The sequence below is a fragment of the Chrysemys picta genome, chromosome 10, assembly GCF_011386835.1.
Source record: "Chrysemys picta bellii isolate R12L10 chromosome 10, ASM1138683v2, whole genome shotgun sequence".
Lineage (NCBI taxonomy): Eukaryota > Metazoa > Chordata > Testudines > Emydidae > Chrysemys > Chrysemys picta.
This window is the reverse complement of record NC_088800.1, coordinates 81918950-81945053: the sequence shown is the minus strand read 5'-3', so window position 1 is coordinate 81945053 and position 26104 is coordinate 81918950. Positions and strand designations below refer to the sequence as shown.

At 51.9% G+C, this 26104-nt stretch overlaps 2 protein-coding genes across 6 annotated transcripts in view; one reads left to right on the top strand and one right to left on the bottom strand.

Moving 5' to 3' along the window:
* SLC5A10 (solute carrier family 5 member 10) overlaps positions 1–26104 on the bottom strand; it is a 91215-nt gene that overhangs the window by 12209 nt on the left and 52902 nt on the right. For all 5 annotated transcript variants that reach the window (XM_024102344.3, XM_065560213.1, XM_024102342.3 and 2 more), the window contains 2 exons: positions 7379–7486; positions 4986–5136 (listed from right to left, as the gene is read on the bottom strand). In XM_024102344.3, coding sequence (XP_023958112.2) covers positions 4986–5136; positions 7379–7486 — 259 coding nt within the window. The remainder of the gene's footprint in view (positions 1–4985; positions 5137–7378; positions 7487–26104) is intronic.
* FAM83G (family with sequence similarity 83 member G) overlaps positions 13949–26104 on the top strand; it is a 38980-nt gene continuing 26824 nt past the window's right edge. The window contains exon 1 of the mRNA XM_024102341.3: positions 13949–15344. Coding sequence (XP_023958109.2) covers positions 14856–15344 — 489 coding nt within the window. The 5' untranslated portion in view covers positions 13949–14855. The remainder of the gene's footprint in view (positions 15345–26104) is intronic.

Below are 26104 nucleotides of genomic sequence, written 5' to 3'. Positions count from 1 at the left end.
CAAGAAGGATGACAAGGGGGAGGGAGGGCCGGGCGGACTGGCTTACAAAGCAAGACCAAGAGAGCTAAATCTAAATCACTGGCTAAGTGATGACTAAAAGAGATAGAGTAACAGGCTACGAGCAGTGGAAAGATGTAAACGGCCAAGAATGAGAGACATGAGTGTGATCCATGGGAGTGGAGGTAGGGGGAATGGAGTGACATTAAGAAAAGGAATTTATAGCCTGAATCTTAGGAAGTATTCCCTGGAAGCGATACAGTGGATTGTATAGTGTATCCACAAAGCACAGTCGATCTCTCTGTCTGCCCACCTGCCTATCTATTATGATTAATGATTACTTGTCTTATCAGAGCACCTAGGAACACTAGTCATGCACCAGGACCTTGTTGTGCCCGGTGCTGGACAAACACAGAACAGACAGTTCCTGCGCCAAACAGCTTACAATCGAGCTGTGTTATATCGTGCCCATCACCGTGGTATTGGAACAGCTGGTATCTCCAGGGAAGCTGGGGAAGCCCCATCTCTTAGGCCAAAAACCCCCAACCTAGGAAACACACCATGCTACACGAACAATGGATTGAGCCCAATAATGTGTGTAAATGTACATAAGAGACGTGTGCATTCTTGTCACATTACCAGTGACAGATCCCGGATCTTCCTCCACTGCAAGGAACAGTCAGAAAACAAACAATTACACTTTCATCCCAAGATCCTGAAGTATTTTACACAACAAAAACAAAAAATTAAGCTTCACCGTGCCCCTGGTAAGTAATAGTGAGGGAAGAGAGGTTAAGCCACTTACACCCATCAACAGAAGAGCCAAGAATAAGACCCAGGGATCCCTGACTTCCTTTTCCCTCATCTAACCACAGCGGCAGATTCATAATTTTTTACAGCACTTAACCATCCTCTGATGAAAGGTGTTATGTGACTGCAACATAACATCACTATTACTACACTAAGTTATGCGGCACAGATTCCCTAGGATAAGCCATGCCGAGTTGGCAGTATTATTGGCCCAGAATTAATCAAAACATTGTGAAAGAGCTAAGCAAATAAGTTGAATCATCTAACAGGCGGAGGCCTCATCCCGGGGCTTCCTTTTGTTGCATGGTTTTTAATGACAGCGTCTTGATTTGCAGGAACATTAGTTACTTCATTTTCTAGCCTCTCTCCTTCTGCTCACGCATCACCAGCAAATTGATTGTCACAAGTACAAAAATAGACGAAAGAAAAACAATTAGGCAAGGTATGTTCCTGTTTCATCAGATCTTGTCTCAGTTGGATGGACCAACCCGGGGAATTGTCCCCGCACATTTACAGGTGAAAGTACGTGGTCATTTGCAAAAGCTGGGCCGTGGTATAAAAGGACCCCACCAGACAGCTTTCCAAATTTAGGTTTGGTAAAAAACACACTGATGAAAAGCCAAGGATGAAAAAAAAAAAAAAATGTTGCCATCCATGTATTTTCTTTTTAAAATTCATATGGAAACATGCTTGCAGTTTAAAATAAATATGCCTCTCTCCGTATTGTTTGCAACCCCTAAACTGCAGCACTGTGTTAGCCCAAGAAAACCACAAAGTGAAACTGACTATAAACAGAGGTGAAATTGACTAGGCCAGTTTTAGTGTCAGAGCTGAGAGAAGTGCAAGTAGTAAACAAACAGCTTCAAAGTCGCAATACTCCAACCAAAAAACTTCAAAAACAGATTCCAACAAGAAATTGCGGAATTGGAATTAATCTGCAAACATGACACCATTAAATTAGGCTTGAATAAAGACTGGGAGTGGATGGGTCATTACACAAAGTAAAACTATTTCCCCATGCTAATTTTTTTCCCTACTGTTACTCACACCTTTTTCAGTAGTAGAGTCATAGAATATCAGGGTTGGAAGGGACCTCAGGAGGTATCTAGACCAATCCCCAGACAGATTTTTACCCCAGATCCCTAAATGGCCCCCTCAAGGATTGAACTCACAACCCTGCGTTTAGCAGACCAATGCTCAAACCTTCTTGTCAACTGTTGGAAATGGGCCATCCTGATTATCACTACAAAAGTTTTTATTCTCCTGCTGGCAATAGCCCACCTTAACTGATTACTCTCATCATAGTTGGTATAGCAACACCCATTTTTTCATGTTCTCTGTGTGTATATATATATCTTCCTACTGTATTTTTCTTTCACTGCATGCATCCGATGAAGTGGGTTTTAGCCCACGAAAGCTTATGCTCAAATAAATTGGTTAGTCTCTAAGGTGCCACAAGTACTCCTTGTTCTTTTTGCTGATACAGATTAACACGGCTACCACTCAGAAAATACACTGGTATTTTTAAATTATTTTGCTCTGATTAATCATAGGGGGGTTAGTGGGAACACAGGAAAAGACACATGGCTGTAGGGTTTTTCCAGATATATGCGGTGGTGTCTACACTCACAACATTTGGTGTTTTTTCTTAAAGCCCCACCTCCTGGACTCAGGTGACTACATGAGACTCTCCGCTCGCATTTAAAACAAACTAGGTTCCTAGCCCTCCAGGTTGCAGAGAAAATCTTGAAAACATGCCCCCTGACAGCTCGGAAACCAGAACGCAAATCAAGACCTTCACCTTTATTATTTTTTAAATCTCATGATTTTTAAATGCATGGGGGTTTGGCAACACTGTGTATGCAACTAACTTCCATGGTCTGGGAGAGCTGCATTCAGTGCACGACCGGAGGGAGGAGGGGAAAGCTGACTTTAAGGCCAGGTCTTCACTAAAAAGTCAGGTCAACCCAGTTACGTGGCTCAGGGGCCTGAAAAATCCACATCGGTGAAATCGACCTAACCGCCGGCGTAGACGGCGCGAGAGTTCTTCCATTGACTTAGCTACCGTCTCTCAGGAGGTGGATTACCTAGAGCGGTGGGAGAACCTCTCCTGTAGGGAGAGTGTATCCGTAATCTGGTGGCTGTTTAACTCTCACTGGCTGTCCACAGCCCCTCTCTGGAGGTGGTTAGGACCCCGATCTGCAATCTGTGCTGGGAGGTGGCCTAGGGTGTGAGTGAGATCGCAATCAGGGCCATAGTTACGCCCTTTGCTATGGCGTCTCGGGGCAGGTTCATCCATCCCAGGGATAGAGGGAAGGCAGCGTGCACCAGCCCTACCCGGGGAGCGATCACAGGGACCCACATCCTCAGGGCCTTGGCTCCCAGAGCTCCCAGGGGGCAGAGACAGTGGGGACTCTCCAGGGAAAGGCGCAAGGTGCTGCCTGGTTCAGCCCAGGACCCAAGGGAGCAGCAGGATGTGCCCCCAGTCTCCTGAACGGAGGCTGTCTGTGATCAGCTCTGGCAGCCTTACTCCCACTGGTGCCAGGCGAGCTAAGCTCAGGGCCAGCGGGGCTGTGGCATGGGATCAGATGAGTTGCCCTGGATGGAGCCAGGCTCCATCTCCAGCCAGTGACATGTTACAACTGCCGCGGGAAGCCACCTGCCCTGTTGTGCTGCCAACCCTCTGCCTGGCATCGCTCGCCCTGCCATCAAGTGTCTCCGACGACGATAATGCCAAGGAGGCTGACTTGGCACCCGCACCCCCAGACACAGGAAATGGGGCTGGGTTTACGAGGAGTTGTCTAGCACTTGATTGGCACAGGGAGCCCAGTAAAATGGGCCAGCATAATGGATTAGCAATTACCATGTGCATTGAGGGAACACCTTTCAACCTGGGGCCATCAAGGCACTTCGCAAGCAGTAATTAATTGTGCTCACAAGGCATTTGTGAGCGTGGCTTCGGTGTCATTATACCCATTTTACAGGCAGGTAAACTGAGGCACGGGTGCCACTGGAGGATGAGTCAGGAAATGGGAATGTGCGGGGGGAAAACAAGAGAGACCACCTGACCAGCTTGGCTGTAGGAACCATCCGAAGCTGAGTCATTTGCTCCATTAGCAACACGAACATCATATTGTTAGCACACCAGAACACTCTGCATTTCATAGCACCTTCCCCGTGTGCAGGGAGAGAGCTGGGGAGATGGCACTACCCCCTCAGCCTTCATGGGAGGGCTTCCAGGTCGGGGGTGAGGCCCAGAGAGGGGGAGGGGGGAAATCAGAGGATTTCATCTCCAGAGCCATCGATCCATCACCAGCGCAAACATTCACAACAAAGCGTAGACGAATTTAAGAACTAACCCTTCTGAAGTGATGACCTAGATTCCTTTATTATTACTGTCACCTGCGTTCTGCCTGGCTCCCAGTTCTCAGAGGGCCCTCCCCATCACACAAAGGAAATAGGTTAGCCATACGCTTTCCTCCTCAATGAAACATTCCCTGTCCTAAGCACAGTACAATAGAAAAGGGAAAATCAGGGGCTCAATACTATTCTTGCTTATACTGGTTTTACACTAATATAATTCCATTGACTTAAGTGGAGTCACTCCTGATTTACACACTGGTATAAGCTTTCGTGAGTAAAAACCTCACTTCTTCGGATGAGGTTTTTACTCACGAAAGCTTATGCCCAAATAAATCTGTTAGTCTTTAAGGTGCCACCAGACTCCTTGTTGTTTTTGTAGATACAGACTAACACGCCTACCCCCTGATACTTGACACTGGTATACCCTCTATTGGCTGAAGTGGAGTCACTCCTGATTTACACTGGTGGAACCCTATTGGCTGAAGTGGAGTCACTCCTGATTCACACACTGATATACCCTCTATTGGCTGAAGTGGAGTCACTCCTGATTTACACTGGTGGAACCCTTTTGACTTAAGTGGAGTGACTCCTGATTCACACCATCAGGCCCAAGCCCTTTTAGCTATTTTTAAAGCACCACTTGCTCTTGCACCACTTTTAACAATGAAATCATAATAAATAATAAAATACTAATCACTCCTTCATAACCACAGGGTTTTGCAGCCCTGCTGTGAGCAGTTACTTAATAGGCTTCACCATGCAAAGGAAAACGTCTGTCTGGCTCTGTTACCCTCCTCCCCACCCCCCACCCCTACCTTCCCACCAGCAGCAGCTCCCGCTCCTTGGCATTCCGCCGGATCTTCTTCCAGATGTCCATGGTGAAGAGGGTGCTGCTGCTGTTGAATACGGAAGTCAGGGAGGACATCAGGGCAGCCATCATCACTGCAATCATTAACCCTCGCAGCCCTGGAGGAGAAAGAGAAGGACCATCGGACTTCAGGTTTCATCTCAAAGAAGCCGTGATACGGCTCTGATCCAAAGCCCACTCTCTTTCCATTGACTTGTCTGGGCCTGGGATCAGGCTGTGTGGGTTTAAATTGTGAGCTCTTCGGGTGGACAGCACTTCAGGCCATGGGGCTCTGATCCCTGGGTGATACCATGTAAATAACAACACTAGTGAGCTATAAAAACGACATACACACAGCACCACTGAAATGCAGCCAGCTCTGGGGAGGGAGGCAGCAGCCCGGTTAGCATGCCGTACAGCAGCGAGTGGCCAATCTCTAGCACTTCTGGAAAGTACCATGGGAGCGTTAATTTCCACAAAGAGCAGACTGGAGCTCACTTTCTAAGATCTCAGCTGGCCTCACGGCATGGTGCTCATTCATCAGAGGATTGCCTAGTGGTTACAGCAGGTTGCTCTGAGCCAGGACACCAGGGTTCTATTCCCAACACTGCCATTAACCAGCTGTGCCTCAGGTTCCCTGCCCCTAACGTAAGAGCTGAGACCGACCGCTCCCACCTCTGTAAAGGGCTTTGAGGTCCTCATGTGAGAGGCATTAAATAAAGATTCATGACCTGGATGATGGGATGGATTGCCCCCTCAGCAAGTTCGTGGATGACACTAAGCTGGGAGGAGAGGTAGACACGCTGGAGGGTAGGGATAGGGTCCAGAGTGACCTAGACAAATTGGAGGATTGGCCCAAAAGAAATCTGATGAGGTTCAACAAGAACAAGTGCAGAGTCCTGAACTTAGGACGGAAGAATCCAATGCACGGCTACAGGCTGGGGACCGACTGGCTAAGCAGCAGTTCTGCAGAAAAGGACCTGGGGATTACAGTGGACGAGAAGCTGGATACGAGTCAGCAGTGGGCCCTTGTTGCCAAGAAGGCTAACAGCATATTGGGCTGCATTAGTAGGAGAATTGCCAGCAGATCGAGGGAAGTGATTATTCCCCTCTATTCGTCTGGAGTATTGCGTCCAGTTTTGGGCCCCCCACTACAGAAAGGACATGGGCAAATTGGAGAGAGTCCAGTGGAGGGCAACAAAAATGATTAGGAGCTGGAGCACATGACTTACGAGGAGAGGCTGACGGAACTGGGTTTGTTTAGTCTGTAGAAGAGAAGAGTGAGGGGGGATTTGATAGCCGCCATCAACTACCTGAAGTGGGGTTGCAAAGAGGATGGAGCTCGGGTGGTCTCAGTGGTGGCAGATGACAGAACAAGGAGTAATGGTCTCAAGTTGCAGTGGGGGAGGCCTAGGTTGGATATTAGGAAACATTATTTCACTAGGAGGGTGGTGAAGCACTGGAATGGGTTCCCTAGGGAGGTGGTGGAATCTCCATCCTTAGAGGTTTTTAAGGTCAGGATTGACAAAGCCCTGGCTGGGATGATTTAGTTGGGGATTGGTCCTGCTTTGAACAGGGGGTGGGACTAGATGACCTCCTGAGGTCCCTTCCAACCCTGATATTCTATGATTCTATGACAAAGGATTCTTATATACTGGCTGGAAACCTGTTCCTGCTAATGCATCCATGGCGCTGGATGTCACCCCCGAGGGGTGACAGGCTAACCTGCCCTCTTGGGGACTGGGACCTGTGGGGCCAGGTATTCTAAACCGGCTACTTGGCCCACCTCCGCCCCCGAAGTGAAAATCAGTGCAACGCAGGTACACCGTCCTCGGCGGGAGAGAAGAGACAGGGCCAGGGAGGAGCAAGGGGGATAAAGGGAGGGCTCTGGACGCAGATACAGGCTATCGTTCTAGCTATGTGAGGTTCCCCTGATTCCTGGCCTGGCTCACCCAAGCGTGGCAGGGACTGCTGACCTCGCTACAGGAGGGAGAGCCCATTCCCCCACCACACGTTGTCCTCCTGGGTTCGACCGGGCGCTTATTTCAATGGCCTGTGGTTTTGCAGCAATGGAAACCAAGAGGCGACTGTTATCAGTGCCTAGGAAGGACGCTGCTGTAATCCTGCCAGGGGCTGGAACAGCCAGGCTAATTCCCCGTCGTCACGCTTTCCGCTTCCTCATTTGGAACCCTCCAGTGGAAGCCCCAAGGCCATCAGGGGTTTTGCTGTTGGCAGAGAGCTTCCTTGGGCATGGCTGGAAAAGGGAAGCAGCCCCCCAAACCCCCTCACACACACACCCACACAGGACACACAAGACAGTCGGCATGGCCTGGCACTGCCAGCAGCACGGCCCAGACTTACCACTGGGCATCAGTTCGACCACCAGCTTGGGGTAAGCGATGTTGGAGCAGCCCACCTCAGACCCGCACACTCGGACGCACTCGTCGGGATCGACGCAGCTGACGGCATCTGCAACAACACGGAGAGAAGCAGCTCGACCCCGCCGAGAGCACCCGGCAGCGGAGCCAGTCCAGGCGAAGGGAGCCGCAGCGTGACCAGAAAAAACCCTTCCCCCAGAAGGGCTCGCACGGGAGCTCCAGCTGCAGACCTGAGAACAGAACTGGGTCCTGATTGCCTGCAGAGCTGCTACTGAGCAAGCTTCAGCCCTGCCCAGAGGGACGCCTGTGAAGGCGAGGAGGGTGAAGTGTCATTCATAGAATCATAGAATATCAGGGTTGGAAGGGACCTCAGGAGGTCATCTAGTCCCACCCCCTGCTCAAAGCAGGACCAATTCCCAACTAAATCATCCCAGCCAGGGCTTTGTCAAGCCTGACCTTAAAAACCTCTAAGGAAGGAGATTCCACCACCTCCCTAAGGAACCCATTCCAGTGCTTCACCACCCTCCTAGTGAAAAAGTTTTTCCTAATATCCAACCTAAACCTCCCCCACTGCAACTTGAGACCATTACTCCTTGTTCTGTCATCAGGTACCACTGAGAACAGTCTAGATCCATCCTCTTTGGAACCCCCTTGGAATCCTGGGCTGCCAATCAGTGTTTTGGTAATGGGGACTCTTGTCTTTGGGAACTGGACCAAGCCCCGCCCCGCCTCCGCCATTGGATACTAACGTTCGGTCACTACTGGCCTGGGCTGGATTTGAACCAGAAACTTAGCGGTGAAAGACACGCAGGGTGGCCTGGTGGTTAGGGGCACTAGCCTAGGATCTAGAAGACCTGGCGGTCACTTCCCTGCTCTGCCACAGATGTGTGACCATGGGCAAATTGTTTCCCCTCGCTGGGCCTCAGTTTCCCCCTCCGTACAATGGGGATAATAGCACTGCCCTGCCTCAGACGGGTATTATGAGGATGATTACATGAACGACTGTGGGGTGCTTAGCTACTATGGCAGTGGGGGGGCAGGGAGCAGATAAGTGTCATCGATAGAGGCAATGGTGTAATAACAGTTTTCTGAGCCATCCTGGTCCTCTCCAGAACTCTCCTAACCCACTTTAGCATCACTCCAGCCGTTCGTTACGATCAGGACTGGCAGGGTGCGGCGTGATTGCCAATCATGGAGTTTCAGGCCAGAAGGGACCATCAGATCGGCTAGTCCAACCTCCTGCACCCACAGACTGAACCCACCCACCAAAATTAGAACAAAGGATTACAGCCCCCCGTGTCCTGACTCAAAACCATCACAGCTGGGGCATCAACCTGGTCGTGGGATCATCATTGGAACCGAATCAGCACCCAGCAGCTCCCGTCGGGACTCTGATGGCAGAAGGCCAAAGGGCCCAGCACCAGCGGGCCAATTATTTAAGGGTTTACGAGGGCACTGTGTCCTTTTTTATTGTTGCTACAATCATAGAGCCGAACCGACGGAAAGTAACGAAGGGCGTAAATATCAGCGCATTCATCTACTGCTTCGCACCTCTTAATCCTTTCAATAAAGGTAGGGAGTAGCCCACGCTCATTTCCACCTCTCCTTTATGATCCTCAGCCACTCCCCTGAGTCACTCCCAGGAACATCAGTGGTGGTTGGATTGGGCCTTTGGATCCAAGTCTCTCCAGCCAACCAGACTGGCGGAGCAGAGACGGGTCTCCATCCTTCCAGCCCATGACTGATTTTCGTACAGATTGTTTAAAGGACTTTTGCAAAGAGGCCATTTCCTCCTCCCCACAACACCCAGCATTTCATATTCTGACCGGCCCTAAATATTCAGGCAGGGGTAACATGGGCAGCCCCAGCAGGACTGACCTAGCAGCAGCAGCATAGACGCCAGTTAGAAATAAGAGGAACAGAACAGGCCCGACTCATCCTGGAGTCCCGTGGGAAAACCTGAGCTAAGCAAGCCCTCCCGTTTGCAGGTGAGCAGACTCAGAGCCAGATTCTGCAGCTCACAAGCCGTCTGTAGCCAGCCGACCCAGGCTAGGCAGGATAGCGTAATGGTTAGAGCTGGGGTGGGTCTGGGCATTAGGAAACCTGGTGTTCTAGTCCTGGCTCTGCTGTATTGCTCGTTTCCTCATCTGTAAAAAGCTGCTTTAATTACCGGTTGCAAAGGGCTTTGAGTCCTTGGATGGACGACGACACTCTAGAGGGCGAAGTGCTATGTTGGTATTAGTCCTGAAGCAGCAACAACAGTAATGCTCTGCCCACCCACAGCTCCTCTCACCACAGGGAACTGCAAACAGGCGTTAACGAAGTCTCGCCATAGCCCAGGATTTTTCAGATGGGGAATCTCAGGCGCAAGGAGGCGAAGTGACCGGCCCATGGTCAGACAGCACGTCAGTGGCGGAGCTAAGAACAGATCCCAGGCCCCTCGTGTATTGATGCTTCGCTTTGCGATTTCCAGTTTTGTTTCAGACGAAAAGCTAACGAATAACCAAAACGGCCTGTCCTCTAATTAGCATCGCCCTTTACTCCTAACGGCCTCCAGTTTTTCTGGACCCAAGGCTGGTCCCATTTGTCAGCTCTGTCTGCGTTTGCTGAAAGAGCCGTGCGGTTCTGAAACTTGGGGCCTGGACTCCTGGAGCCAGGGACGGGAAGACTTGTAGCTCACAGGGGAAAGCAGCCCTGGCTGTGTCTCTCAGCTGTAATCAGAGCAGGGCGCGCCAAAGCAGATGTGGGTAAGCGGGAGGAAGGATTTAAGGGCCCGATCCCGAGGAGTCGGTGCTAGAACTCCCATTGACTTCAATGGGGCAGGATCAAGGAGGCTATTCAGGGAGTGGGATGCGTTATGTCCTCAGGGCTAGACCGGGGCCCATACCGAACTAAAGGGGCATTGTCGTCTTCCCTGGGGCTAGCTACGGGCTGCTCCTGGATTTGGGTCAGGGGCATCGATCCCTACGAGGCAAAAATAAATCCTACGACTACTAATTCCTGAGGACCGAACTTCTGCACTGCATCTGAGCAGCACAGACTGACAAGTTCCCTTCCCAAACCCAGCAGGGGCGGAGCTCAGCTGAGCCAGCAATGGGTGAAGGCGGCGGAAATGGGTGGAGGGCGCCTGATCACAGCACTCATCTGGGCCACACATCATGCGGGCGCCCGCCCTGGCTCTTGGCACGGTTTTAACTCGTCCCTACCAAGTAGGTGGCTAATAAAATAATCATCAGAAGTAATTGGTGGTTGTAGGAAACACCCCCACGCAGAGGCGTTCAGAGCCCCGACAAACACTCGAACGCAGGACGGTTCCAAACAAGCTACAGCCCGGACCACGGGGCCATTAGAAAGGGGGCAGGTTGGGTCCCACACAGGGGCAGGCAGTGACTGAACCCAAACAGAGGGGCAGAAAGTGGCGTAGCTCCACTGACTTCCAACCCAGATCCTTCACTGCGGACACAAAAGTCTGGACGGGCCCCATTCTCGCCCACAGGCACCTAAGGGCAAATGGGTGTTTTGGTACCCGATGAACAGGTTAGCCCCGAAAGTGGTGATCTGAACCCCCAGATGTAGAACTGGGCTCCTGAGTCCAGATGTCTGTCCAACCTTCAAACAATCCCCTTTGTGCTGGCTCCATGTTGCCCCTCCCACCTGGGAGGAGCACCCTCTAAACATCCACAAGGCCACCTCGTTATCCTCTTCCACACCCCTCCTTTGCCATGAAGCCTCCCAGAAACTTGCTAGGTTGCTGGTGCGCTTAGAGCCCCTCTCATTGATTCCTTGTACTCCCCCAGTGTCTGCCTGTGTCCACCTGCCGTCTCTTGTCTTAGACTGTAAGGGCTTTGGGGCAGCCTAGCTTGTTGTGGGTCTGTCCGGCGCCTAGCAGAGCACAGTCCAGCTCCGTGGCTGGGGCTCCTATGCACGTTGGAAACACAAATAATTAAGAATAACACCGTCAGATGCATCCTGGGTTAACGAACTGCACAGAGTACAGTACATTCAAGCTTTAAGCTAAGGGCCAGATGCTCAGGGATTTCAACGGAGCTGCTTTACATGAGCTGGGGATCAGACCACCGGACCGTGCATGTCTTCTCCTATTGATGCTTCGTTCAAATAGATCCTTCCCCAAGACCGTGTGACCCCATTGTAGGTTTTATGTCCTGATGGATCCCTCTTCCCCTTAGCAGTTGGTCCAATAAAAGGCATTATATCATCTACCTTGTGAGCTTTCCCACATGCATTAATGTCAATGTTTTAAACCACACACACACACACACACACACACACACACACACACACACACACACACACACACACACACAACACACACCCTTCTAAAAAGTATTTGTTCACATAATGGATATTCAATACAGCCAAAAAGCCACAGGGCTCCATACAGACCTGATTCCCGTGGGTGAAGCGCCAGTGCACTCGATACACCCAATTACAACAGCTTTGGCTAAACCGGCCCATGCCAAGAAACGGAGGGCCCTGATTCAGTAAGATATTTAAGCACGTGCCTATCTTAAACCACAGGTGCAATCCCATTAACGTCCTTTGTGCTGCACATACCCATAAAAAAGAGACCGTCCCGGCCCCAAAGAGCTCAAGGCGCCTTGCTGAGTCGGGGTTGCAAGGGAAACAGGGGCGTCCCATAACGACGACACCAGCTACACTATTGTCTTAAGGTAGTTTTGTAACAGCCAGATATTATTTATTTGGGCTAAGGTAGCACTGAGAGGCCCCGTCCGAGATCAGAATCCCGCTGTGCTAGGCGCTGTACAGAGAAAGCCCCTGCACCAAAGAGCTTACAGCCTAACGACCAAATACAGACAAAGAGTGGGTGAAAGGAAGTAATTCCCGCCCCATGTTAGAGAGAGCGAATGAGATCCTGGATTTCCAATCTTCTGAACGAGGGGCAAGAAAGTCTTATTGACCTGCTAAGGGAACTGACCAGGGAGCACTCAACGTTGGTGAATTGTTTCAAAGGGCTCAGGCTATCAGATGTGACACCGGAACGCCTCAAACCATCACCACCACCCGGTAACAGAGCAGTTTGGTTTCTTAACTGCCAGCCTAGAACAGATCAGAACGTGCTAGCGTGCTTTCCCAGTGGAGGGGTGGGTTTATCAGAAATGCCCCCTGCCCCAGCAACGGGCAATTGCCATTCCCCATACCCTTTAAAAGCATCGGTCCCTCATCACACACGATGTGGGTGCCAAACGTGGACAGGTCCCGCAGCCTCTTCTGACACTAGAATCTTTGCTGCCATGGGTAGAGAGGGTGCTTTATTTTATTTATTTATCTATCTATCTATCCTGGAACAATGAGCAAAATGATTGACACCGCTGTGAATTGTCAGCTGGAATCACATCAGCGCAAGTGGCCATGGAAGAACTGGTGATAGAACTGGACCCTGTTTCTTGAAACGCCTTAGGGCATGGTTCTCAACCAGGGGTACATGTAGCCTGGGGGGATGCAGGGGTCTTCCAGGGAGTACCTCAACTCATCTATTTGCCTCGTTTTACAACAGGCTACATCGTGAAGTCAGTACAAACTACAATTTCATACAGACAAAATGAGAACGGCCATGATTTTAGTACTAGTGGCCTGTGACACTTCTGTATATTTATGTCTGATTTGGGAAGAAGTCGTTTTTAAGTGAAGGGAAACTTGAGATACACAAGACAAATCAGACTCTTGAAATGGGGACAGCCGTCTGGAAAGGTTGAGAACCTTTGCCTTGGAGTTGGCCGAGTTCGGAGTGAACTGTTCCAAAGGGACTGGTGTGTTAGACGCTTTTGGTTTGCCCCGGTCTATTAACAGAGCCTGGGTATTTGTCTTTCTTTCCCCCAACTGTTCATTTAATGTACTCTGCTCCTGCAGCAAGTTCTAGGAAGCACATGAACTTCTTGCCCCTCCTTAGAGGCTGGTTCACCTAAAAAGATAAAAGTCTACTATAGCTACTAGCTATGGGAGGTACTCTGTTAGCTCAGCTGGCAAGGACTCATCCTGTTAGCTCTGTCGGCCCTGGGCTCCAATGCTGCCGTCGGGATTGGCAGTACTTGGTACAGCAAGGGTTAACAATTAGAGCCAGTCAGAAAATGGGGTGGGGGTGGTAGCCGCAGAAAACATTGATTTTTCATATTTTTAAATGAAAACCAAAAAGTTTTTGCCAACCACTGAAAACACTTTGGGTTTGGGGGCTTTGCTTGGTTTTCATGGCAATTCAAAACCACCCTGTCCTCAAACCCCCAATTTTCCCCTCAGATAACCATTTCGAAGGACAATTTTCAGCGTGCTCAGGCAGTCAGGCAAGCCAGCGGCAGCGCTCCAGGAGCTGGTGGTAGATCTAGGACCACAGGTGGGCACTGGACCAACACCCCCCCAGAGCTTGCAGTCCACGAACCAGGAGTGAGAGCGTGAAAGCCCCAGACAGCCCCTCTCCTCTGCCTCAGGGAAGCAAGATCCAGGAAGCAGGGCTGGGAGCTGGGGCTGCGCAGTGCTGGTGAATCAGCTTCCTGTCCTCCTCCTGCCTAGGGCTGGCTTTGCAGGCGTGTGTGCACTGCTGAAAGAGTTAATAGCCTAGGCAGATATTGGGAATGTTTGAAGACAGCAGCATGTGATTGCAGGTGGGGCAGGGCGGAGCTATGAATCACTTTTTTTTTTTTTTTCCTTTTCTTTTCCCTTCTTGCTGTTACCTGTCTATCTCCACACTGCCTACCGGCAAGAGCCCGACAAAAATCCATCTTCCAGCCCCAGGAGCCCTGGAGAAACTGATCAGGCAGCAACAGGCAGGATTTTGCTGCAGGGAAACAAAACGGCTGATCCCATTCGGAGAACTTCAGATCAAGAGAGAGAGAAATAAAGAGAGGAAGGATCGGACTGAGAAACCCCCATGGCTGCTGCCTATCCGATTTTCTGGATTTTTTTAAACTGTTCTTTTCCTTAGTATTTTAGTTTATTCTATTCTATATTATCATTGTGCGAAAGGGCAGGCGGAGAGAGGGAAGTGGATCTGGTGGTAGAAGATTCAAAGGGATTGTGCCACTATCAAAGCACCTGTGCGTGCGAGCGAGTCGCCGGTCACCTGGCTTACAGCATTGGAGACCTGGGAGTCAGAGGAAGAATCCGTTTTTCTCTGGTTTTGTCTTGCATGGAGGTCGCCTGGGCTGGGCAGAGCTGATGAGTAAATGAGAAACCAAGTCAGCGCCTCTCCTGAGCGGAAATAGCCAAAGAGGCAGGAGACTTGAGGCAGAGCGTGGGAGCGCTTTGTGGAGAAGCCAAGCCAGCCGGAGGAGGGAGACGGGGGAACCGCTGCTGTGTCTAACGCAAGGAGGAGAAAAAAAGCTAAGTTATTTAAAAAACGGGAACTAATTAACTCCTTATTTATTGTCAGGGACTAGCGTTCACTGGTGTCGCCGGCTCCCTTCTGTGTCTGACTGTTTGCCGGGCCTATGGCTCTCTCCCAGGTGCAGTGTCTGGATGACAGTCATGTCAACTGGAGATCCAGCGAGTCCAAGCCGGAGTTCTTCTATAGTGAGGAGCAGAGACTGGCTTTGGAAGCCCTGGTCTCGAAGGGGCCGGAGGCCTTCTACGAGGTCCTCAAGAAAGAGAACATCCGGGACTTCCTCTCCGAGCTGGAGCTTAAAAAGATCATGGAGTCGCTGGAAACGTACGACCCGGGTTCGGAGTATATCCCACGCCATGGGGGCGGGGACAGCGACGGGGACTGCACCAGCCAAGGGGGCGAGGGCGAGTTGGCGCCCTCCTTGGAGTACTGGCCCCAGAGATCCGACCGCTCCATCCCGCAGCTGGACCTGGGCTGGCCCGAGACCGCCGCCTACAGGGGGGTCACCAGGGCCGTGGTGTACATGCAGCCGCCCATCGACGGGCAAACGCACATCAAGGAGGTGGTCAGGAAGATGATTGTCCAGGCTCAGAAGGTGAGATGCGCGCCGATCGTTAGGGCAGGAGTTCGCTCAGCTAGCCAGAGCGGGCCAGATCCCAGAGTCCTCCTCAGCCATGCAATGGCCTGCAAGGGAGGTCTGGCTGAGCGCTGACTGCAGGGGCCGGCCCGGTGCATCATCTGTTCTTCCCCATTAAGCTTCACAGCCACGCTTATGGCTCAGATTCTGCCGCAGGCGAGGGAAAGAGCTGGAAGCCTGATCCAGCTTCCCCTGGAAACAATGGGAATCTTTCCTTTCACCTCCCTGGGCCCTTGGCAACCCAGAGGTTGTGGGGCTCAGAAAATACAAACTAGTTGAGCTGCTATCGCTCTCCAAGCCCAAGGTATCAGCTTTCCCCTGATAATTATCTCCAGGCCCCGGGGAACTGCACGTGGCTCTGCAGAGTACAAGGGATCAAATTCTGCCCTGGTGCGAACAGGTGAAGACTGCTGGCATTGCTCCAGCTTACATAAGGGCTGAATCTGGCCCAAGGTCTTCCTGTTAGTCCTAGTCAATTGCATCCTGGTTAATAGATGACGCAAAATTGATTAGTGGCTTGCCCAGTCCAGGAGCGTTTGATCAAAACCAGTATCTGCCCCATTTCTGCAGCAGACATTCGGTAAGACCCACCCCAAGGAAAAGGTCCCACACCTGATTACGTCCAGCCTTTGCAAAAATGAGAACGAGCTGCTTTGCTGCGTCTTAGCATTTAATAACGCTCTGAGCAGGACCTTGAGATAGACTTAGCCACAATATACTGGTGGAGGGCAGTGAATGGCAAATGGAGAAGTCGTGATCCGGAGATGGAGGACTGGTCTGGGAAGTGTCTTCACCCAGCGGGAGGGTGAGCGGGATGGGGGAGGTGGTGGAAGCAGGTAGACCAGGGATGTTTAAGGAAATGAGGGCTGTGTACTGAGGGCCTCCTGTGACCGGCGTGTGGAACGCCCCTCCGAATTAACGCCGGGACTGAGCCTCGGTGATGCCACATATGACGATTCAGGCTCAAAGCTGCACGCTGCTCCTGGCTCTGCCCCAGCCTGGCTGTGAGACTCCAGGCTAGTCATCAGGCCAACATTTTCAAAAGTGACCTCAGACTTTCGGTGCCACCCAGCTTGGGGTGACTGATTTGCATGACTGCACCATGTCTACCAGTCCAGCGGGAGCTGTGGGGGCTCAGCCCCTCGGAAAAGTAGGTGTCACCCAAAATCAGTGTCCACTTTGACCGACCTTGGCCTTGACCTGTCCCTGCCTCAGTGTCCCCACTGACTCTTACCTACCTCCCCTTAGAGCTGGGGTGAAAGAGGAGGGCCATGGGTTGGCACTTGGCTCTGCCGTGGGGGGAGGGAGGGAGTTTGCAGAGCTTCCTACAGCCAGGGAAGAAATCTGGGGGTGGGTCTGACCCAGCCCCGGATGCCATGCAGGGGAAGAGGAAGTCCTGTCCTCCCCAGCCCAGCCTAGACTAGCAGCTGAGCCTGGCACAGGGTAGGAGTCACCAGCTGGGTCTTCCCCAGTCCCGCCCTCACCCACAATGATTTACCTCTCTGCCGGCTGCCCTGGGTACCTGAAACATACTGCTGGGGAGTGTTGCATGACCACTCTTGTGGTTTCTCTTTGCTTCCCCATCAGAAAGTCATTTTTCTGCGGGGAAGCAAAGAAATCTGCAGGGGACATAAATTCTGTGGCTGCGCAGTGGCGCAGAATTCCCCCAGGAGTAATCTGAGACGTACACACAGAGCTTTCTCTGCAGGCTGCCCCACGTGTGCCACTCGGACATTGGGGATCAGCAGCCGCAGAGGTCACATCCCTGTGTCCTGATGTGACCTTGTCCTGAAAATTTGCCTGCTCCCCTGCTTGCTTTTCAGTCAGAAAAGCAAGTCAGGGAGCTGCTTTGATGCCTTAGATCCCAACGGGAATAACAGCCAATCTTCATCCAATTATAAACCGCACCGAGTGTCTCTTCCAGGCCCTTGTCGCCAGAGGGCTGTGTATTTGGAGAGGGCGGGTTTCCAGCAGGCCCCGTAGCAGGCAGAGAGCATGATCTGAGAACACGTTTGGACCAGTTCTGAACGCGGGCTGCCAGGTGCGGCTGGGGCCACGCTCTCTCAGACGTGCCATGATCAGTCCACGCCGCCAGCCAAACAGCGTCTGAAACCAGTTTAGAGGGGAGCCATCTTTAAACCAGTCTGCAAACCTCTCACTCAGGACGCGCTTTCGGTAGCAGAGCGGCTTTGCGTTTGAGTGGGCCTCAGCCTGGCTTGGGATGGGGGGAGAAGGGGACTTCATTCCCCTCTCAGCCCCCTTGGCTGTCGTCGCAGCCGAGCTGGGGTCTCCTAGGTAAGGAAGGGCTGGTTGAGGAAACCCAAAAATATGGGGAGAATGTTTCCCATCCCCCCTTGCATGCTCAGCTCTGAAGGCACAAGCTGGGGCTCCGGAAGGCTGATCCAAGGAGACGTTTTTGTCCTGAGCCCCTGGTATAAAGCTTTCTGGCCTGGCCCTACATGCCCCCAGCGGCGTTTGGAGCCAGGACAGCGTTCTGTTCACATGACGCAGGGCTAGACCAAGTCCCTCTGACTTCTACTGCGGCCGACGTCCCGGGAGCTGCCGCTGGGGGGTGCGGGAATGCAGATCCCCAGGGCTGCCTCATGCACAGCCCCATCCCAGCTTGCGGAGCGTGGTCCAGCGTTCTGCAGGGCACTAGGGCCAGGCGGACGGGTCGACACCTTGGCCCTGGGGCGCGATCGCCGGAGGAGGCGCCGAGCACAAAGCCAGGGTTGGCTTTGAGCCAACATTCCCCCCCGATGGGCCATGGACTGCGGTCGGCCACCTGCACCCTGACTCCGTGACACAGGCTGAGCCCAGCCGGGTGTTCGATCGCTGCATGGCAGACCCAGCAGGAGGAGATGGAATAGGGAACGAACGGACACAGGCAATGCATCACCTCACCATCAGGAAGAACGTCCTGTCTTTGGGCCTGGCCAATAGTCCCTGACCCTGGTTCATACACTCCCTGCTGCTCTGCATTCTCGTCGCTTCCAACTCCTTCCCTGGGCCTCTGACTCAGACTGCGGCTGGGCCCCTGTCCCTCCCCCGGCCCAGACCCCTTCATCCGGCTGCTGGAGGCAGCCTGTCTGGTGGGGTCGCTGCCGCCGCATTTCGTTGACATCACAATCGCCGGCCACTGCTGTCCAGCCGCCTCCCTGTCGCCATCCCTGTGTGTGTCGGGATGGACCGAGCGCCTGTGGGGCCCTGGCTGTGTCCACCGCTGCCCCGTCCACACGCTGAGCTCCCGGAGTGGGGAAATAAAGTGGCTGCATTGGAGGCTCGATGCAGCAGGAAGCCTTGCTCCAGACCGAGGAGAGATGCATGGACAGAAATTTCTATGACACATGCATAGTGGGGAGGGGGATCCTTTTGCAACGGTATACCAATTCCGCGCCTTTCACATTGATTTAGCTGGGGAGCAACGTTTGTTCAGAGAGGGCTGGGGAGTGGGAGAGACAGGAAGTGTGATCCAATGGCTCAAGTAGAGCACGAGGGCTCAGGAGAGTTGGATTCTGTTCCCAGCAGTGCCACAGATTCCCGGTGTGACCTTGGGCAAGTCACTTCCCCATTGTGCCTCAGTTTCCCCAGCTGATGAGGATAGTCTCCCATGCAGGGGGCGTCGTGAGGCTCTGTTCATTACCCTTCATGACACGCTTTGAGATCCTAGGATAGAAGGTGCTCTGAAAGGAATGGGGCTTATTAGGAGTTTACGAGTAGCTGGATTTCTCTGGTCATTCCATCGTTTGTGTAAACGGGTGTAGCAGGCTTTTAGTTGCTATCTCTGCAAAGTTAGCCAGATAAATAAATGGAGATATCCTATCTCCTAGAACTGGAAGGGACCTTGAAAGGTCATCGAGTCCAGCCCCCTGCCTTCACTAGCAGGACCAAGTACTGATTTTGCCCCAGATCCCTAAGTGGCCCCTTCAAGGATTGAACTCACAACCCTGGGTTTAGCAGGCCAATGCTCAAACCACTGAGCTATCCTTCCACAGATGTGACTGTCTCTCTGCCAGCCCCACGGTTGCTGCTTTCTAGCTTTAGAGGTTTTCTTCTTACTGTCCAGGTGCTGCCTTTATGTCATCTGGGTCATCCCATGATGAAATGGGAAAAGTGCTACAAGGCATTTTACCTACATCATCTGGAATTTCCTATTACCTCCAACGTGACTGAGTCCTGCCGACAGCTTGTTGCTTCATGTTCTGGAGGGGCATTGCTCTGCGTCTGGCTCTTAAACAGCTGGGAAGCACAGCTGCCTTCCTTTCCCTGGCTCAGGGTAGCGACCCTCCCTGCAGACTCGGCACCTGATCCCAGCAGCAATTGGGAGCCTGAGCACATTTGGCCCATTCAGAACGGAAAAAAAAAAAAAGAAAAATCCCAACACCAAAGCAAAGTGCCGAGGCTGCTAATTGCGTACAGAAGAGCAAAGTCCCTCTGACGTCCTTACTGGGGCAGGTCGGGCACACACACCAGCACAGCCATCAGCTTAGTTTGCATGCGCCGTGTGAAGCCAGGAGAACATACACCCCTTCCACTGGGTTTTTCTTACTTTGCAAAATCTCCTTTGGCAGAGAGGGAAGCAAGACTAGGATGACCAGACGTTCCAATTTTATCGGGACTGTCCCGATATTTACTTGTTTGTCCCGTGTCCCGACTGATGTTTGGTCGGGACGCGAATTGTCCCGATATTTTGCCCTCCGGCGCACAGGTGGAAGGGGCTCGCGCCCCCCTACCCCAACTCTGCTCTGGCCCCGCCCCGATTCCGCTCCCTCCCTCCCCCATTGGATCCCTCCCCAAACTCCCGCCCTTGCCCCGCCTCCAGCCCTGCCTCCTCACTGCCCCATTGGATCCCTCCCCAAATCCCCGCCTTGACCCCGCCTCTTCCCCAAGCACACCGCATTCCTCCTCCTCCCCCCTCCCACCCAGGCTTGCGCTGATCAGCTGTATGGCGGCGCAAGTGCTGGAGGAAGGGGGGAGAAGCAGGACGCGGCAGCCCGCTCAGGGGAGGCGGAGGCGAGCTGGTGCTGGGGCGTGGAGCTGCCGGTGGGTGCTCAGCCCCCACCAATGCTCCGATGGCTCTTGGTTGGGTTTTTTTTGTTTTTTTGTTTTGCTCCGCCAGCACACCCCCCGCGTCCCGATATTTCACGTCTCTCATCTGGTCACCCTAAGCAAGACAAACTCCAGCTATTTTGACTACAGCTTCAAAGAGCTTGTGCAGGGCTAAGTGCATCTGTCTGGCTGATTCAGTCCGATGACAGGGCTGCGTTCCCACCGGGTGCTAAGTGCAGGCAGGGCAGTGTTGTCTAGTGCAGCGGCTCTCAACCTTTCCAGACAACTGGAGTCTGACTTGTCTTGCGTACCCCCAAAGTTTCACCTCACTTCAAAACGACTTGCTTATAAAATCGGACATAAAAATACAAACGTGTCCCAGCCCACTATTACTGAAGAATTGCTGACTTTCCCATTTTTACCGTATCATTATAAAATAAATCGATTGGAATAGAAATATTGTACTTACATTTCAGTGTATAGTCTGTAGAGCAGTATAAACAAGTCAGTGTCTGTATGAAATTGTAGTTTGTACTGACTTCGCTAGTGCTTTTTGTGTAGGCTGTTGTAAAACTAGGCAAATAGCCGGATGAGTTGATGTATCCCCTGGAAGACCTCTGCGTACCCCCGGGGGTACGTGAACCCCTGGTAGAGAACTGCTGGCCTAGTGGTTATGGGAAGGGAAGGGAGTCAGGACTAAATCCTACAAACACAAAGTTAAGCCCTCATGTAGGTGTCTGCAGGATCGGGGCCTACATGGCTAAACATTTTGCTGAGTTTAGGGACTAAACGTAGTTTGGTGACATAGTTGGAATGGTAAACAGGAGAGAAAGATGGGCAGGCAGGACTCCCGAGCACTGTTCCTGTCTCTGGGTGAGAGTATTCCCTAGTGATTAAAGCAAAGGAAGGAATGCAAAACCCCTGATTCTATTCCCAGCTCTTCCAGTGACTTGGTGAATGACCTCGCTGTGCCTCAGTGCTCCCTATCTGTACAATGGGGATAATATAGACATGAGACAAAGAGGCACTATTCAGATTAGTTTTAGGGCAGGATTCAGGTTCAAGAACACGCCAGGATAAAGCAGACCTGAGTTTTGACATGGCATTGAAATCTCACGGACTATTCTCATGGGATTCTGACCCCAACCAGCTGAAAACCTCACTGGCTCAGGAGTGCGCCCGTCTCAAATGGGGGAATTCTCAAGCAATCAGTTGTTTTCACAAGACTTTGGCTCCAGCGGAGCTGAAATCAGAACATATCGAAAATATTGGCCTGGAACAAAACCGTAGGAAGTGGTTTTTTTAATCTGCCCTCAGAGTTTGCGTTAGAGATTCCAGGTTTGGTTCATCTCTAGTATAATCAACTTTATCTACCTGCCCAGGAAGTTGTGAGGTTCAGTTAATTACTGTTTGCAGAACGTTTCGTGAGACACCGATGAAAGGGGACAGAGATTATTAATATTAGTCATCCCACTTATAGCTTTCCCAACACATTATTGCTCTAATTGTGTGCTTACTCTTATATATGCTCATTAAATAAACAGGCAGCAGGCCCAAACGTTGGTCTTTGATGATGCAGAAAGTAGGTTAATAAGAACTCCAATTTCCCCTATAAAAAATGATCCCACAGTTCACACGTTGATCAAAGCACCCTGATATGATTCCGACCTCCCTTGTGCTTCCTGGATGGGCACGGGATTTGACACGGCAACGTCCATTAGACGGACTGTGAGCTGGAAACCTATATAAACCCCCCATTGTTTCTCAATACCTGAGCCCTCCAAAAATGCTGCACAGCTGCATGTTCTAAATACCACGCCAACTAGTTGGGATTGAGGGATCCAGTTGGAATCTGCTAGGGAGTAGAGACCGTCTGGGCTTGGATCTAGGGCTCTCCTTCTCCGCTAGGGAGGTTTTTTACCTAGCTGAAAGCATTTCAGTGGGGGGAATTGTCTTGACGACACACCAGCGAAGAGAGGGAAAAGTCGTTGTGTGCGAAGGATCCGAGTCCCTGCTGCTTTGGTTCCAGTATAGTGCTTTTATACTGTCAAATGCTCCAGCGTCAGAAAGGCAACAGTGACTGATCCCTTTGCAGGGAAGTAAATGATTATCCAAGTTACAAGGGGGGGATGAAGTTTTTCCCCCCAGAGCCAGGGAAGCAGCCTGTGCTGTATGCGGGCACTCCCAGGCCTTGGGAAGGGCTGTAATCAGCACAGAGGGCCGGCCTCCTGCTTTCTCTAGCACACAGGACTTCATTCTTTGCAGATTAAACCCTGCAGCTGAATTTTTGCCCTTTTCATACTGATTTCAAACAGGTTCCCGTGGGTGGACCTGTGAGCAGGGTTTGACCCTGTGCTTTTGAACTCCCACGGGAATGGGGGATGGGAATGATTTGTTATTAGGCCACCTCTCCCACCCCCTGCCGACACCCAATTGCGATCATGGTCCTCGTATAATCTGTCTTGCAGCAGCGTCCAGAGACCCAAACTGAGTGTGAGCCCCACCTTGTGCTAGGCAATGTTGTGCAAACACACAGCAAGAGACAATCCCCGCCTGAAGAGCTTACAAGCCAAATGGACAAGAGCGCACAAGGAGAAACTGAGGCACAGGGCGGGGCCATGCCTTGCCCATGGTTCAATAGCATGTCCATGGCAGAAATAGAACTTGTCCAGTCAAGACTGGGTGTCCTTTCTGGATGATGTGTGTCAGCCAAACACATGTTACTGGGCACAATATGGGGTACCTAGGTGACATTTCATGACCTGTGAGAGAGAGGTCAGCCCAGATGATCTACTGGTCCCTCCTGGCCTTGTGTGGCAGGGCAGAGTGAGCAAACCTGGACAAGGCAAACTGGCCAGAACGTGCTGAAGGGTTTGGGGGTTTGCAGCTCTGTGTCTCGACTTTGCCTCAGCAGAGAGAGGAACGCCTCCTTTCAGATTCCTGCCTTCAGAAACAAGCAGCCGATGCAAAGAGAAGACAGGACAGAGCTTCCTTTGGGGCTGGAAATACCATCGACCTTGCAACATCAAGACCCCAGGACACATGCTGCCTGATGGCACCCATCACAACTCCACTGCCCGTGGCCAGCAGTCACTAGAAGGGACCTGCATCATGTAGGGTTTGTTTCTCGTTGATTTTATTTTTAAAGGCGATTCCCACCTTACGGATCCTGTATGTGATTATTCCTTGGCACTCACTTCGTTCTTTTCATTTTCAAAGCCCTTTGCCGCTAACCCTCGGAGGCTGCTAACTGTTAGCAGCTCCGTTTTCCACGGTCTCAGGTTCCACATGGAGGAAGTGAAACAGAGAGGCTAAGGTCCATATCCTCAAAGATATTTAGGCATCTCACTCCCAGAGGTTAGGTGCCTACAGAGGCTTGTCCAAAGGCACAAGGGGAAATTGGTTTTAGAGGTGGGCTTAAGACACGGGCTGTTCCGGCTCCACATCGTGCTGGAGTAACACAGGACTGGGAATTTTCCCAACTCTGGCGTCATTTACAGTCTGCATTTCGATTAACTGGGATGGAGCCATTATACGTGAAAGGAAAACCGGGGTCTCTCCTTTCTAATTGTGGTTCTGACATCGAGGCACCTCACAGCCTTCAGCGAGCCGTTCACAGCCTGATATTCATAAGTCCACGTACCCCACTGAAGTCAACGGGCGCTAGGAGGGCTCCGTATCCTTGCAAATCAGGCAGTCAACCCTTCTGCCTCGGTTTTCCCCATCTGTAAAATGGGAGTGATCGTACTGCCCTGCCCAGCTCACGGGACGTGGGCGGATTCATCCACTGGTGCTCGTAAAGGGCTTTGAACCTTGCTAAGGGCCGGGTAAATGAGAAGGGAGAACACATCTGTAAATGGTTCTTTTTGATGTCTGCAGTAAAGGACCCAGCATTACATTTCGCTTCTCGCAGCAACTCCCAGTCGCCAACGGGGCAATGAGGGGTGGGCGTGCACCCTACCGTCTCCTGGAAGTGAGTGAAACACCCAGATTCCATTCCTCCTGGGAGCTCTGCTCCAACTCTCCTTGCTCCTGAAGGCAAAGTTCCCCAGCGGGAATGTGAAAGCAGGTGTGTAAAGATCTGTGTGCTGTCCCTGCTCCGGAGGCAAAGTACAGCCAGGGAGCTGCAGCCAAGCTCTGCGCCGCTGAGAAAACAGCAAACAAACAAATCAGCAGCCCAAGTCACTGTTTCTGGCGCCAGGTTTGCTCGGTCTGCCTTTGCAACGTCCTCTCGTTCATGGCCTTTAGCCCTGGGCAACTCCCCAAGCAAAGCCGCAGTGCCCCCGCCACCCCTGAGCCGTGGCAGTGCTAGCAGTCGTGAGCACACTAGCCCAGGGCCTGGAGATTCGGGGTTCTGTGGAACAATGGGCGGGAGGCAGATTTCCAGGGTGGCTTTTTCAAACCTGCTCGGGACTGGCCTCTTTCTGCTCTCACTGCTGTCAGCAGCAAAGCTCCCCCCCCCCTCCCCCCCCCGGACGAAGTGGGAGCAGATATAGGCCAATGCTGAGCTCCTTTGAAAATCTCTCCCTCCAATGTCTCCTTGAGTTACACTTAAAATGTTCCTGCACCCAACAGCCCTACAATGAATCCAGATGACTTGGCAGGGGCAGGAGGTGCAAGAGGATGGGACCAGTCCCTGGCTATCACAGGCAACCCCAGCATAGCATCCCATTTATAAAACAGAACAAACTCCACCTGGGTGTGCGGTCTAGATAACATAACCAGGGTGTGGAAATCAGGTCATGCTGTGCAATCCAGTCACTTAAGCTCTCCGTGCCTTGATTTCCTAATCTATACACTGACGATAATCAAACTTCCCCGCCTGCCAGAGGTGCTGTGATGCTAAATTAATTAAATTAATTATGCTGCTTTGAGAGCCTCGGATGAAAGGGGCAATATAAGTGCCAAGCATAATTCTGATTCTACTCCACCTGTATGAGGAAAACATTCCAGGGATTCTCTTAGTCTCAACATGCGTGTCTGGGTTTGGTGCACAGACAACGTCCTCCCATCACAGCTAACTCTCACTGTCCAGCTCAAATGAATGATCTCCCATCGGAGCCTCACACTTCATTCGGAGTGAGGGAAACCATGTTACGCTCGGCAACCCCGTTCTCACTCCTACAAGCAGTTACCAAACCCAGAGCCTCCTAGGAATAGCTGAGGAGACAGAGAAGTAAAGTGTTGCAAGTGATGAACCAGATCAGGAGCCGACCGATTCACACCTCAGCACCTCTGTGCTGCATCCCGACCCACAGCAACCGCAGGAGAATTCCCAAGCGTGCCGGGCAAGGCAGTGAATGGATTCCCGGTTTTAGCTGGCACCTCAGCGCAGCTTCTGCAGCTGAGTTAAATGGAGGTGGAGCATCAGCTGTTTGACATGTGATTGACATGTGTGCCGCCTATGAGGGCTCTGGGAAAAAATGGCATCTCTCCATGCAGCGTGCAAAGCCTCATGGGAAACTCAGGCTCCAAAATCTCCGAGCCTCAAAATAAATGATGGGGTATTCAGCAGACAAGGGACAACACACCAGCTAGTATGTTTAAAGGGTGAGAGGAACCTTTCCCCAGAGCCCCTACTGCGGGGTTCTGTGCACCTCCTGGGCTAGCCCTCTCAGAGGCTGGGTTCTGGACTGATGGACATGGGTCTGATCCAGGTTCCTATCCCC